Source organism: Cryptotermes secundus, unplaced genomic scaffold (assembly GCF_002891405.2).
Source record: "Cryptotermes secundus unplaced genomic scaffold, Csec_1.0 scaffold751, whole genome shotgun sequence".
NCBI classification, from domain to species: Eukaryota; Metazoa; Arthropoda; class Insecta; order Blattodea; family Kalotermitidae; genus Cryptotermes; species Cryptotermes secundus.
In genome coordinates this window covers 38,190-53,261 of record NW_019728504.1, presented here as the reverse complement: position 1 = coordinate 53,261, position 15,072 = coordinate 38,190, and the positions used below count along the sequence as shown (strand labels likewise).

At 39.3% G+C, this 15,072-nt stretch overlaps 1 protein-coding gene across 1 annotated transcript in view; it reads left to right on the top strand.

Moving 5' to 3' along the window:
• Positions 1-14,779, top strand: part of LOC111865254 — a gene marked incomplete at its 3' end in the record, with an annotated part of 437,166 nt that extends 422,387 nt beyond the window's left edge. Inside the window, exons 2-3 of the mRNA XM_023853149.2 lie at positions 1,617-1,749; positions 14,571-14,779. Of these exons, the coding sequence (XP_023708917.1) occupies positions 1,617-1,749; positions 14,571-14,779 (342 nt within the window). The remainder of the gene's footprint in view (positions 1-1,616; positions 1,750-14,570) is intronic.
• Positions 14,780-15,072: the final 293 nt, after the last annotated feature.

Below are 15,072 nucleotides of genomic sequence, written 5' to 3'. Positions count from 1 at the left end.
ACTTTATATCAGTATGTTTCCGGAGTTAGCTGTACTTTTGGAATGTTGTGCATGTTAGATATAACGCAGAAAACTTCCAACATAAATGCGGTGTATTACAGTAAACGTTCCTTGGATAAGGAAATAATTACAGTACTATCGATCCGTAACGAACGAAGGTATGCCGTGCAATAGACATTCCTGGGTTAACTCCTGTCCTCTACTATCACTCTTGCATTCTCCACACATGATTTCGCCTACGTATCTTCGATTCATTGACTTAAATTCCAGTGAATCTCAGAGGTCTGTAACAGTCGTTGATGCAGGACGATACTGCTGTCTGGCTGTCTACAGAAATTGCCTGGACCTTAACAGGAGAAATACCTGGCGCCTACACAGAGCCCTTCTGTAACTCAACACAGGAAAATCGGCAGCCTTTGAATCCAGTCCAGCAGTGCGAAAATTGTTGGTAGGAAACAGTGTCTTTAGGACAGCATTTAGCAAGACATAGCTGCCTCAAGAACGAGTAGAATCCCCACTCGGACGGAGTAATTTTTCAGACGTTACGCATTACTAACATATAATTGACTTAACGTTTTAAAACAAAAAGGTTATTCTGTGTGGCACCTTATATAATATTCATGAACTCGATTTCTTCTTCGTTAATTATGTTTATGTTTCATATGATTCTGCATAATAAGGAGCTTCATAAAGTGTACTCTTCTCCAAGTATAATTAGAATTATCAAGTCAAGGGAGATGAGATGGGCAAGGGATGTAGCACGGAATGGGGGGAGAGGAGGAATGTATGTAGGATATTGGTGGGAAAGCCGGAAGGAAGGAGAACACTGGCAAGAACATGTAGTAGGTGGGCGAACAATATTAAATTGGATATTAGAGAGATAAAATGGGATGGTATGGATTGGATTGATCTGGCTAAGGATAAGGACCAGTGGAGGGCTCTAGTGAACACGGTAATGAACTTTCGGTTTCCATAAAATGCTGGGAAGTTCTTGAGCGGCTGCACAATTGGCATGTTCTCAAGAAGGGCTCAGATCCATGAGTGAGTGAGTGAGTGAGTGAGTGAGCGAGTGAGAGTTATTCTGAGAATACACAGCAATTGCTTCCCTTGCAACATTGAACGGTCGGTCTTCTTCTTCTTCTTTTTCTTTAACGGAGGCAGTGAGATTTCTTCGAGATAGGAACTGAATGTTTAAAAACTACTTCGCTGAATTCGTGATACAAAAGCTTGAACTACTTGTTCATAAAATTATGTTATATCATATTTTATTAAAATAATTGTCCACTTATATATAAAATGCTCTGTCACTGTCATGTTTCTTTCTACGAACTCACGTCTCTAGCAATAGTTAGGACAATTTAAATGCATTTGTTGTTTGACGTGTTTATACATCCAGCAACATTCTTTTTTCATAATTATTTCTACATTGGAGATTTGAACCCCCCCAAATTAAAACTAAAGCTGCGTTGGGTAGCAGCATTTCCTTCTTACCAAATATAACAGATATCCCTCCTTTAGCCGTGTGTTCCTTAACTGCATTCAAGCAGTATCTTGGCAACTTATGTAAAGGAAATAGAGGCGGAGACATGCGACTGACGCTTACATCTCTGTTGCAGTCCTGGTGTCGGATACTCAAGCAGTTGCGGGAGGGATTGCCAAGATGCCATGTGATATAACGCCTCCCATCCCAGGCGACAAGGTGTACCTCGTTATCTGGTACAAGGAGGGAGCTGCTTTACCGATATACAGGTACGTGTATCCTTGTTCATACTCAGAAGATAAGGCGTACATCAACTGGAAAATAGGACGAAGGTTCTGTTATGTACGTTTTGATTGCAGAGATCTTCCTGCAGAGTAGGGAATATGTTACTGCGGTATGGATATGTAAATCGGTTGGAGAAGAAGGGATATGTATGTCAAATCTGGGCTGTGCGTTTTGAGTAATGTGTAAAGCGTGTCTTATAATCTGTGTCTATTTTAAAATTTAATTACATGTATATAAAATAATGATTTTTTAATTGGCATATCATTCAACGATATTAACACCCATCATTTGCCGAAAAAGAATACCAACCAGTGAAAGCTTTATTACATACTAATATCGAGTAAAGTTAAGCAGATAATATTATGACATGACGCCTGAAAGCCGCGATAGTGGAATCGGAGCCAGGCGTCCATTGCTAGACAACGGCTCGGTAATCATGTTTCCGCGGCAATGAATATTGACACGTTACAACAAGTAATAAAGAAGGAATCGTAGTAAGCGTAAACACGTTCTCGTGGTCACACGTACATAAACCAATAGTTACAACGGATACGAAAAGCAGAATCCTGCCACCTGGCGGGTATAAAAGAAGGCCAGTTGAGAAGCCGTTAAGTCAGAAGTGAATTAGTGCGTTTTCGAGAGGTAGACATCGTTCACGCAAACATGAGAGAGTTCCAAAATTCGAGAGATTACAGACTCTTCAAGATTCATCGTGTTACCAAGTAGAGCAGTTTCTGAGACATTCAGTCGAAGCAGAGAAGCCATCAGCTGAAGAGAACTCAGAAGGCATCCGAATAGTTGAAGAGTTGACAACGTTATTTGATGTGTGTACTTATAAAGGAACACCAGTAAATCCATTCATCCGAAGTAGAACCCGTTATTTTCGTCACGCGTGTTCCCCTACACGTGACAATATCTTTAAATTTTATAGTTACTCAGCAAATACTTACTTCTGAATAACCCGAAGATTTATTACTGCGTACAAAAATGTTCTCCTTTTGATTCTGAGTCGCATGAATCTAATCTTTATCTTCACACCATTTATGGAAGATTCGTTTAAATATTATCCTCCTATGTGCTCCTAGATCTCAAACCTATTATCTTAATTTCCGGATTCCCTAAACGCATTTCCCTTCTCCACCGTCATACTACATGTGCTACTCGTTTCTTACTGTCTTCCTGTCTTCCTGTCTGGTACACAGTAACAGTCGAATTGAAGAATAGAGTTATGAAGTTGTCATTGCGTAATTATCTCTACCCTCGTGGTACTTTCCCCCCTATGATTAAATATTTTCCATACTTACTTATGGAGCTGTGCCCTTCTTGAGAAGAAGCCAAATCTGCAGCTAATTAAGAACTTACCAGCATTTTATATAACCAGAAAGTTCATTACCGTGTTCACAAGAGCCCTTCAATGGTCCCTATCTTGAGCCAGATCAATTTAATCCATCCCATCCTATCTCTCAAAGATCCATTTTAATATTGTCCACCCACCTACGTCTTGGTCTTCCCAATGATCTCTTTCCTTCTGGTTTTCCTACCAATATCCTATATGAATTCCTCTTCTCCCCCATTTGTGCTACATACCCTGTCCACCTCATCCTCCTTGACTTGATCACTCTAATTATATTTGGAGAAGAGTACAAGTTATCTACATATTCAATAAATCTACCGTTCGTTATCATTAATGAAGATAGATTAAAAACTGACTTTTAACTGAAGCATTGACTGTCGTATTTCATAGGTTTCCCTTTAATTGAGTCAGATACTTTCTAGGAAAAATATTTAAATATAGCTCGTGTCACTATTAATTGTGCACAGTCCGTTATCACATTATTACTTTTCAGCTGTATATACTTCGCAACAAAATAATACATCATTAATCAGAAACATGTTACACCATTGTTATTCAGGATATGGGAAGGGAATATTGCACGAGGCGGACTACAGGCATTCATTTGATGCCTACATGCCTGTCACTGTAATTGGTAAATGCCAGAATTGGCATCACTCTCGCTTTTCGTTAGGGAAAACGTGAAGCAACTGCGATCGAAAAATGTTACATCACACGAACTTTATGACCTCGACCATCCGTATGACAAACTTGTGATATATGTGTTTGTTTGTGAAACGAAAAATTTGCATCGTCACCAGGACCAGCTGAAATTAGATCTTCTATTTTGGCTGCATAATCCAAGCGAATATAGATCCCAGCTGTCCAATAACTCGCAGTAATCCACACATGATTTTGAATCGAATGTAATCACATAGCTACCGCGCTATTGATTGAAAGGTGTTGTAGATATTATTCTGTGGGAAATGCTATAACATTGATATGGTTTCATTTTAATAATGTCACAAGCCGGAGTGGAAGGTCCTTTGTTCCTTGCTGAATGTATTTATTTATTTATTTAATTGTGATGATTGGTGGATTTACTTCGAAAGTGAAGTACATGGAACTTATTTACTTACTTACTCATGGAGCTACCGANTTTATGGAACCCGAAGGTTCATTAGCGTGTTCACAAGAGCCCTCCACTGGTCCATATCCTGAGCCAGATCAATCCAATCCATACCATCCCATCCTATATATCTAAGATCCATTTTAATATTGTCCACCCACCTACGCCTTGGTCTTCCCTGTGGTCTCTTTCCTTCTCACTTTCCCACCAATATCCTATACGCATTCCTCTTCTCCCCCATTCGTGCTACATGCCTTGCCCACGTCCTTCTTGACTTGATCATTCTAATTATACTTGGAGAAGAGTACAAGTTATGAAGGTCTTCATTATGCAGTTTTCTCCAACCTCCTGTCACTTCATCTCTCTTCGGTCAAAATATCCTCCTCAACACCCGAAGTACATGGAAAATTAAAAAATTAAATCATGAAAGTAGAAATATATGTTATCACATAGATTTAAATTATTTATTCCCACCTCTTCTCATTAAAAAAAATATGAATTCAACAACATATAACCACGGTTTCTTCACTTTTCTTTCTGCGGATGCAATTGGGAATTTTTTGTTTGTGTCTTAGGTTTCTCCATCCAAGCTACACGTCCAGCACATCGTAACCTCATTGAAGTCTTTGTGCTAACTTCTAGGTGAGAGAAAGATTGTGGTGTTCCTAGCTATGTGATGTAAATTCCCCTCTTGTTTCATCCCCCTTAAATGAAGATATTTGCCGAACACACTGTTCGATTGGCTGTATTGATGACGGCTGATGATGAAAATGACGATGATGATGATAATAATAATTATAATAATAATAACAACAACCAATTTTATTTTTTCGAATATTTTCCAACAGCAATAGTAGCTTACAGGAAAACACTGAAACACTTAACAAATGCAAGAAATATAAAAAGATTATAAAAGTAAATAAATAACATAATACTTAATAATATGTGCATGTACAGCGCGTTTTAATGATTTATTACTTATTTACCAGGCAAAAGTTTTTCAATTTGTTATTCTCACTATCAATTTTACTACCTCACCGATATTTAAGTATCCTTTCAGAGGATTCAACATTTTTCCACCCTCGCCACTACCCGCAGTTCGCCGCATCTCCTCACCTCTCTCTTCTGGCGTTAATTTCATGCCCGCACTCAATGCAGGCAGTCGATAGTTTAATCAACCGTTGACCAGTTACGGGTATTAACTGTGGATTCGTTCATTCAGTGTGTGGCAGGGTAGCTCGCGGTACTCGTTCGCTATCAGAAAGAGAAAAGGCATTAACATCCTGATGCCTGGTGTTTCGTTTATTGCAGTAAGAGCAGCAACCCTGAAATATGCACTGTGGAAGCTCTACCTTAGTGCCAGTCCCAGTGCCAATAATGTAATTGTTTTGAATAAATCTGGAATGGCAGGCTTGTCAGATCTGAACATAAAGCAAGGCATATCGGAAATTTCAGAAAACAGAGAAATCTGTTATTTTAAGTAAAAAATGGAGAAATTAAAATATTTCTAATACACGGAGTAGGGTGACCACGTGTTCCATATTAGAGACACGTCATGTTTGCCAAGTTTGTCCCAGAATACTACTTTGTCTCGCACGAATTCAAAGCGACAACTGTTTCTATTGCTGTATTTCCATCTTTTTCTTTTGTTCAGACTTCCGAATGTTCGTTTTTGCTTTCAGCTTGGTATCCCAGAATTCATCTTAATTAACTCAAGAATCATTCGTTAACCTTAGCCTGACACTAACAATGCCTACTCTCTGATTGGTAGTTACTCGGTACATAGTGACCACCAGCCATCCGCGGCAGTGACGCAATACTACATTGTACGGAATAGTGACCTCCAACACAACACAACAACGCTACATCATAACAAGGCTCTGCACATTGCCCAAGAAACCACGGAATATCAGAAACACAGAGTACCAACTGAAAAATAAAAATAATATATTTTAACAGAATTTAACTAGTTTCAACCAAGCTCTAGAACACTGAAATAGAAAAAGCATTACAATGCAGAAATAACATGTCTGATGGTGACCTTATAGGGTCGAAATATGTCATGGAAGTATCATTTATAAAAAATGTGAAAACATGGCACACCTAGAGTCTGCGAGGTGGCCGCACCATAGCTCAGGCGGTTAGTCGCCGGGTTCGAGCCCATGTCAGGTGATGTGGGATTTGTTGTGGACAAAGTGGCACTGGGGAAGGTTTTCTCCGAGTACTTCGGTTTCCCTTGCCGATTTTCATTCCACCGACTGCTCTACATTCATCATTATCTATCATCCGGGGCTGGTACAATAGGCCAATTATTGTAGCAAGTGGATTCAGTCTCACCCCACCACAAGCATGAGACGAAGTTGAACCTTGAAGACTGTTCCTGCAAATGAAATGGTTAACCAATGTAACAGGTTGCTGCAGTAAATTACAGAATATTCAGGTCGTCATCAGTGCCTTTGACGAATAAGCAATCCCTTTTTAGGTTCAGTGTTTCTCAAGTTTCCAGCCATAGTTCTTAAAATTCATACTGAAAAGTATACAAAGTTGAGGAGTAAAATTACATTAAACTACCATATAATATTCAAAACACTACCCCACCGCACTCTATAGGGGGATGTTCCAAAGCATTCATTTTTATGCTTGTATGCTTACTTAAAATTTTCTAAGCGCCGAACGATTGTAGTTTACTGCCCTGTTAAGTCACAAAGAACAAATCTAATGTCGTTAAACATGCAAAACTTATTCAGCATCCTGTCCCAAGTTGTCGGTTAATTAATTACGCCTATGTGCTGTTGGTCTATCGATCGCATTACGTCACACCGTATGATCGATTCCTTTTATAATGCAGGCGTAAAAAAAGATTAAAAAACTTTACATAATATCATTCGTAATATGCGTCTCTGATTGCTAGTAAACTTGTTCTGGTTTGTTTGATAACTTGTACTCTTCTCCAAGAATCAAGTCAAGGAAGATGAGGTGGGCAAGGCATGTAGGACGAATGGGGGAGAAGAGGAATGAATATAGGATATTGGTGGAAGAGCCAGAAGGAAAGATACCACTGGGAAGGCCAAGACATAGTTGGGAGGACAATATTAAAATGGGATTTATAGAGAGAGAGAGAGGATGGAAAGGTATGGATTATATTGATCTGGCTCAAGATTGGGATCATCGAAGGGCTCTTGTGAACACGGTAATGAACTTTCGGGTTATATAAAATGCTGGTAAATTCTTGAGTAGCTGCAGATTTGGCTTCTCCTCAAGAAGGGCTCAGCTCCATATGTAAGTAAGTGAGTCTGATTTTGCGATGAAATTGCCTTGTTTTTAACTCTTAAATTTTACCACTTGGTGAGTAAATCATTTTATTCTCATATACGTTTCTGTTCCTATCGATTGAGTCGCGTTATGCCTGCGCAAATTATATGTTAGAACTAAAATTGATATTCCACTTCTAACTGTACCTTCCAGTGCAATTACTTAGTCCAGCATTATCATGCTGGCCGGGATGAGGCATGTACAGAAAATTGCTTACTGTCGAATAAATTTCAATTAACGGAAAATTTGATTGGGATGAGACTAGGGAATATAAGCGAGAGAATTAGGCTCTGCAGTGGGGAGCAGAGAGGAGGAAACACGGGCTAATGTAGCTGATCTTCCTTTCAGAAGATCGGACTTAACGAACCAGAAACTTCAATTGGAATCTCCCAGTACTGAGAGAAGAAATAGGACAGAAAATCATCTTTCTCCACTTCCCTGTGTCTTTTTTACTTTCTACCTGTTATTTTCCCACAAAGACCTGATGCTCTGAAGACTTTCCTTTTTAGAAGAGGAGGAATAATTCATGCTTGCACGTCTAAGGATCTTCCATTCGATTCTGAGTTCAATAATCTGTCTTCTTTATAGACTAACGCAGCGCTGAGGAAAGTGGTTAGGTGGTTCCGGTTCGTCGGGTTTTGATTGGCCCAAATTACGTATTGATTGGAGAATTATATCTTCTGGGATACAACACAAGCAGAGCTCTGCTTGGCAACGTGTTCCTCTTAAACTTCGGCTGACTTTCAAATTTACACTACAACCGTTGTGAGAACAGATGACGGTGTGCGGTGATTCACACTTCTGCCAAATGAAAGCTTACGAAAGTCACATGATATTTAGTTTGTTGTAATTAAATTTGTTATTACATGTCTGAAACTGAGACAGCGGTATATATAACTAAAATCTGGTGGCTTTTAGTCAGTCTTATTGCCTGTTACACAAACTGTTTTATTAATCTTAAGAAAAGGCGTGTAGACAGTCATGTGTTGTTAACATGTGTACTTTTTTGTTGTAAACATTTGTGCCTATGATCAGATTTGGTCATAGTGTACTCATTACAATGTTATTCACATTGTAGTCCATGAGGGACATTTTTTAAATCCTCATTTCACCCAATATACGCACTATAAATTTAAGAAGTTCTAGGGAAAACTGCTTACTTATTCATGGAGCTGAGCCCTTCTGGAGGAGCCGCCAATTCTGCAGCTACTCAAGAAATTTCCAGCATTTTATGGAATCTGAAGGTTCAATACCGTGTTCACAAGAGTCCTCCACTGGTACCTATCCTGAGCCAGATCAATCCAATCAATGTCATCCCATCCTATCTCTCTAAGATCCAACTGCATTTATACTAAAATACTGAACTTGACAGAATAACACCAGACCTATACACTAAGCGGTGCTGCTGTCTAGAGGAGCACTATGAACTTTTTGCTGCGGCAGTGGACACTGCGATATCGACTCGGCATGTTCGTATTTTCCTACGTCTATTGCTCTTACAGTCTGCTTCTGTTCATAATTACCATCTGACAAACATAACAAACATGATGGCACAAAAGTTAACCTTTTATGGACTGATATAATTATCATAGTTTTAGAAATTTATAGGATATAGTTTTCATAACATTTATATATGTAGTATTTTGCATGATGATTACTAACTTTTACGAAATCTAATTGGTTTAAAACTTACCACCATTCCCCTACTACCTCGACAGTTAGATTCAAAGACCATTTAAATTATCTGCACTCGTGACGAGACATATTGCGTTATTACACGTATCTCTTTCATTCATTCATCAATGGCTCTACAGCCCCTTTGTTGGGCCCTGTCTCTTTTTCAGTTTCGTAATCTTTTTTTAACAGAACGTAAGATTCTTTGGACGAGTGATCAGCCCATCACAAGGCCGCTACCTACACACAGAATAAACGCACTCACAGACATCCATGCCTCGAGTGGGATTCGAACCCACGATCCCAGTTACTGCTGCTAATGCGCGAAAAGAGTTAAAAACACTCCGTGGTTTTATTCCGCAAGCGAACTATACCGCCGCTTGTCGGCGAAGTTAGTGCCAACTTTAGCAGATAGAGGGTGTCGCGTGGTCAGCGCAATCCCCACGGCCGTTAATTTCGGATTTCTAGACCGGAGCCGCTATTTCCTTGAAATAGCTCCTCAGTTATAACGAGGCTGAGTGGACCCCGTTCCAGACCCACTACTTCTCAGAAAAAATCTGATAGCGCCGGGAGTCGAACCTTTGGATCTGTAGCTAGGAATTCTAACCAGTTTACCACAGAGGGGGTCGCGAAAAGAATTCAGAAAATTTAAAATACTTACTTGACACCCTCCAATTAGACGCGACAGAAAACTCGGAAACGAACATTGCGTTAACATCTACTACGAAACATTGCAGCACTGCAGACATGCTGGTCACTGGCAGTACGAAGATGACGCAGTTACGTACTCATATGTACAGAATTTGGTTTAATTCTTGGCTTCTGTTGCTTCTTTTGTTGATGTGTGAAAGCAGTAGGAGAAAGTCAGAACTGCAATGAACAGGCACAGCTTTACGTTGTGGTGATTATACTGAGGATGAGCTAGGGAAAACAGCACGAATGGAGGAGAGTGAATTGAAATACAGTTTGCATTTTGAACTCCTAGGGTAAAAACGGACGCAGGAACCTAGGAAATAACTGCAGGAATAAAAATAAACAATAGTATCAATAATAATAATAATAATAATAATAATAATAATAATAATAATAATACCACCTGCCTCTGGCAGATATGCAAGGCCAGATAATGAGCCAAAGTTAAGTTTGAACGTTAACTGAATTCCAGTAACTGGAAGAATATTTATCAAGTATTGACTTTGAGCTAATTAAAGTTTATTTACTCCCTGTGATTTATACGATATGTTACAATATTAATCAAGGGCAATGAATGCTAAAAGTCAATTTAAATATGCACCTTAAGGCATTCTGAACAAACGTTAATGATCGCTTTTGCTAGTAGTGAACAGGTTTACAGCCGTGTGCTCTAGGGCCCAGGGAAGAACTTCAGAGATTTAACAAAAAATAAGATTAGTCTTCTGGGATGTGACGCCGTGTAGATATTGTGTTAACCGACTTTTCGGAGGAACATATCGCCGTCATCTTCAGGGTAGAAGAAAAATGAAGAAAATTTCTTAGTACCTTCTCACGCTGGTTCTTCGCTTGCGGATTTTGTTTTCTTTTTTCTTCTTCTACCCTGAAGATGGAGGCAATATGTTCCTCTGAAACGTCCGTTAACACAATATCTACACGGCGCTACATCCCAGAAGACTGCTCTTTTCATAGTCACCGCTGTGAAAACCTCAAATCTAACAAAAAAATAAGATACATTGCCGTTAAAAGGCAGAAACTCTTGTTTTGCTTAGAACCTCATAAACCGCAGAAGACCTAAGAATATTATTTTAAATTTCTACCCTATATTTGTTGATTTGGCTTGTAGGTTATTTAATAATGCTGCATTCATTGCTGAGGTTTTTATCGTGAAATACGGCAATGTGATGGTAATGCACGATGAAATGGAAAGGGATCCGGAAGGAAGCGCTCTTGGTCCGAATGTACAACTCCGCACTGCCGAGTCTGCCAAGACTTCACTGCAGTTTACAGAACCCGAATATTTATTACAGTGTTCGCAAGATATTGCCATTGGTTTCTGCCTTGAGCCAGATTAATCCAAGTTACATATTTATGTTCTCTTTCTTTAATATATACCTTGTATTTTAACATTATTTTCCATCTATATCTGCGTTTCCCAAATGGTCTGATTTCTTCAGCTTTGCCCCCTAAAATTCTGTACATATTTATCACTTGTTTATCACATCCCTCTTTGTTTAAATATCCTGTAATTCGGCAGAAAGGACTGAAAGTAACTCGAGATAACATCAGTCAGGGCTGTATCTCTAATATTCAGGTCACAAAATTAAGTCTGTTAAGAGGCGTTTTTAATCTCCTGACAATCTAAATATTTCTGTGCCGAAATACTGGAGATGAACACTCCTCGAGGTGTATTGTGAGAGTACTTCTCTGGTCGATTGTTATTACGAAATGTTTTAACGTTCTCTCGCCATCTGTTTACAATTATGCTATAGATTATATTAATGCTTTTACGCTTCCAATTTTGTGCCCTCGATTCTTAATGACATGTCGCAGATCGAGGGTCATTTTTTATTTGTGGGACAACGTCGTTTGATACAATTTTTTTCTTGAAAGAATTCTTCACATACAGAAAAGGGTTCAGTTCAGGTGTTCTAGACTTTACACAAGAGACTTGTCCCAGTCTGCCTTTTTGCTGTTCCTAAAGATGAAAGTTTCACTTAGAGGCACCAAATATCAGTCACTCAAGAAGGACGCTAGAAACAGCGCGGAAGGTAAGCAACTAAGGAAGACTCCGTAAAATGTTCCCGAAGTTCGGAATAAAGTTATTAGATACTCGACTGCAGTCCTGTAGAGGAACGACGGAATTCTGTTGAAACGCGAACAAGGTTTGTGAACTCTGATTCAGCAGAATAACTTGAATTTAGAATGCACACAGAACTTTTATACTGTGGAAGTTCATATTTAGATCTGGACCCAGAGGCTCTGTATCTTGTCTATCTGTTTTTGGGGCTCCTTCTCCTAATCCTACTCCTACTCCTACTCCTACTCCTCCGTTGTAATATCACCTATTCATTCCTCATTCTTCCAGTCTGTCGTTCATAACCCATTTACTTTTCGAGTCAATATATACCTTAATCAGAACCGAGATACTCTTGTCAATGACTAGACAGTTGACTGGCTGACCAGGATAAGCAGTAATTGATTCCCGGTGGTAGTGAAGATTTTTCCCTCTTCACTCTGCAAGCCACTGACCCTCCTAGCCAATGGGAGACAGAGGCTGTTCCCCGGCCGTAAAGCCGCCGGGACGTGACACTGACCAAACCTCCATCAAATGCCAAGGTTTATTTTAATTTTGTAGGATGAGACAGAGTCCACTTTGTACGTCGGCCACTAATTGGCCTGCTGTGCTGAGCATTTGGTAGAATGAGAATTGACAAGGGAAACCGAAGTACTCGGAGAAAACATGCTCCAGTGCCACTTTGTCAACCACAAATCCCATATGACTTGGCGGCCTCTGTTGGAAGCCTGAGCTATGGCACGGCCGGTTTCGAAAGGTTAGGAAAGGCTGGAACTGTCAGTAATCAATGTTAACATTCCTGAAGAATCTCCTGTTTCAGGACTTACAGCATTCATCACTCCAAATGAAGTAACAGTTTCCTCCAGAACGTCCGTACCTAATTCATGCTTTACACAGAAGCCTATACAATGGACATTACCAGTGATATAGCGGTACTGTTGAAGATACATCCTTAAATAATGTGACCCATAGACCCATTGTTAGGCAACGACTCAATAAACACATGCAGTGGTAACGAATACACAACAATAGAGGACATCCATTGCTAGGCAATGGAAGTGTTTTCTGCATGGTCCGAACCGAGGTTATATAACGAGAAGCCAACATTAACTGAGAGTTCAATTGGTGGAATAGTGTGGTCAGAAGTCGAGTGTATCCAGTCGAAGACAGTGATTTGTGAATTGTTGTAACCAGTTGTATCAAGGTCCAATAAATTCGATCATCAAACGCAAAACCCGTCTTATAAGACACGCAAACCGCTAACATGTGACACTTAATATTGACATATTTGATTTACTTCATAATGGATTAATAAATACCGTTGAAGTAATATCGAACTGAACTCGGTAATTCACTAATTGCATTTATTCTTCTGTCGCCAATTATAAATAAAATAGAATGAAATTAATTACATTGATTCATTAGTTAAGTAGTAAAATAGATGTAGATAAATACACGGTAAACTAATAAAAAAAAGAGACAGACAAGAATAGAGAGCAGAGACTAATTAAGTAGGGAGACGTAATTAATACCTGCATATGCGAAAGGTTGTAAGGGAAGAGAAAATAGACGGTAAATACATGTACATATATATAAATAGAAAATTAATGATATATTATATACTTTGAATCTTGAAATGGAAAATATTATCCCACATGATTGTCCCAGTTAGAGTTATGTAGGCTGACTTCGAAACCCCACACTACTTCTGTAGACCTAATGCTAATTCCCCCCCCCCCTGGCACTACAGCCCCAGTGGGCCTAGGCCTACCTCCATGAACTTCTCCGTTCACTTCGGTTTTTCTAGATCTTACACATTCGGTAGGACTCCTTGGGCGGGTGATCAGCTCGTCGCAAGGCCTCTACCTGTTCACAAACACAGAAAAACGCGCACACAAACTAAACATCCATGCCCTGAGTGGGATTCGAACTCACGATCCCAGTTTCCAAGCGAGCGAAGACAGTACATGCCTGAGACCGCTCAGCTACCGTGACCGGCCTAATGCTAATTCAGCGTATAAAAATATAGGACGAAAGATAACATTAATTAAACGGAATAGGCACCTTGAAAGAATGTTGTAATTTAACAAGTACAGTCATGTAAAATGGGGGATAATGTTTAACAACAGTGCAATGATAAAACGATTGGTTTTGTATCAATGACGCCCTAAAACAATTACTTAAAAAGCAGAAATAACATAACTGATCCATGGTATATGAAAGTTTGTAGCTGTTCAGCTGGGCATTATATTCAGGCATGTATAGAACCAGAGAATGTGTCTCGATCACCGTGGTCACAGAATCCTTATCCTAAGTCATTTGAATACTCTTCATAACTCAGTTCTCTTGAAACATAAACATCAAGAAAATAAAGAATATACATCTTCCCCTGATAGTATGGAGCTACTGTATGATGTAGTATGTCTGCTTCATCACGTTCAGTGTGAAGGCCTCTTTTTTGATATACCATTTGGGAGTTTGGCAAAAAAAAAAAAAGAGCAAGTTTCAGCAGTATAGTTGAAAAGGTACCCCCTAGAGTCCACATCGACACACGACTGATATATCCGCTGAACCTTATGTCATGTTGCAGCTTCGATTCTCGAGGGAAATCTTTCGACCAGGCGAAGCACTGGGCAGACGAACAAGTCCTCGGTGGAAGAGCATTCTTCCGGTACACGGATGATCCTGCCAAGTTGACGGTAGAAAGCGTCCGAGAAACCGACGGTGGAATGTACCGATGTCGGGTGGACTTCAAAAAATCACCAACAAGGAACACCAAAGTCAATCTCACAGTTCTGAGTAAGTACATATTAAAATATTACATTAATCATACAAATATTTCGGCATGAGACTTACGTTTGTCCTAAATATTCGGTTTTGTCTTTCTGTCCACATATTTTGGATTAGTTAAGATGGGAATTTGGCGTTTGCAGAGTGAAATATAACTCAAACGACAACGTCGTCTGAGTTAATAGTTGAAAACTTTATGTTCTTTAAATAATAAGGTTTTTTTTTTTTTTTTTTGCTTTTTTTATAACATAATATTCCAAAATTCATTCCCAATACATCGGTAATCAGGAACACGTCATGTT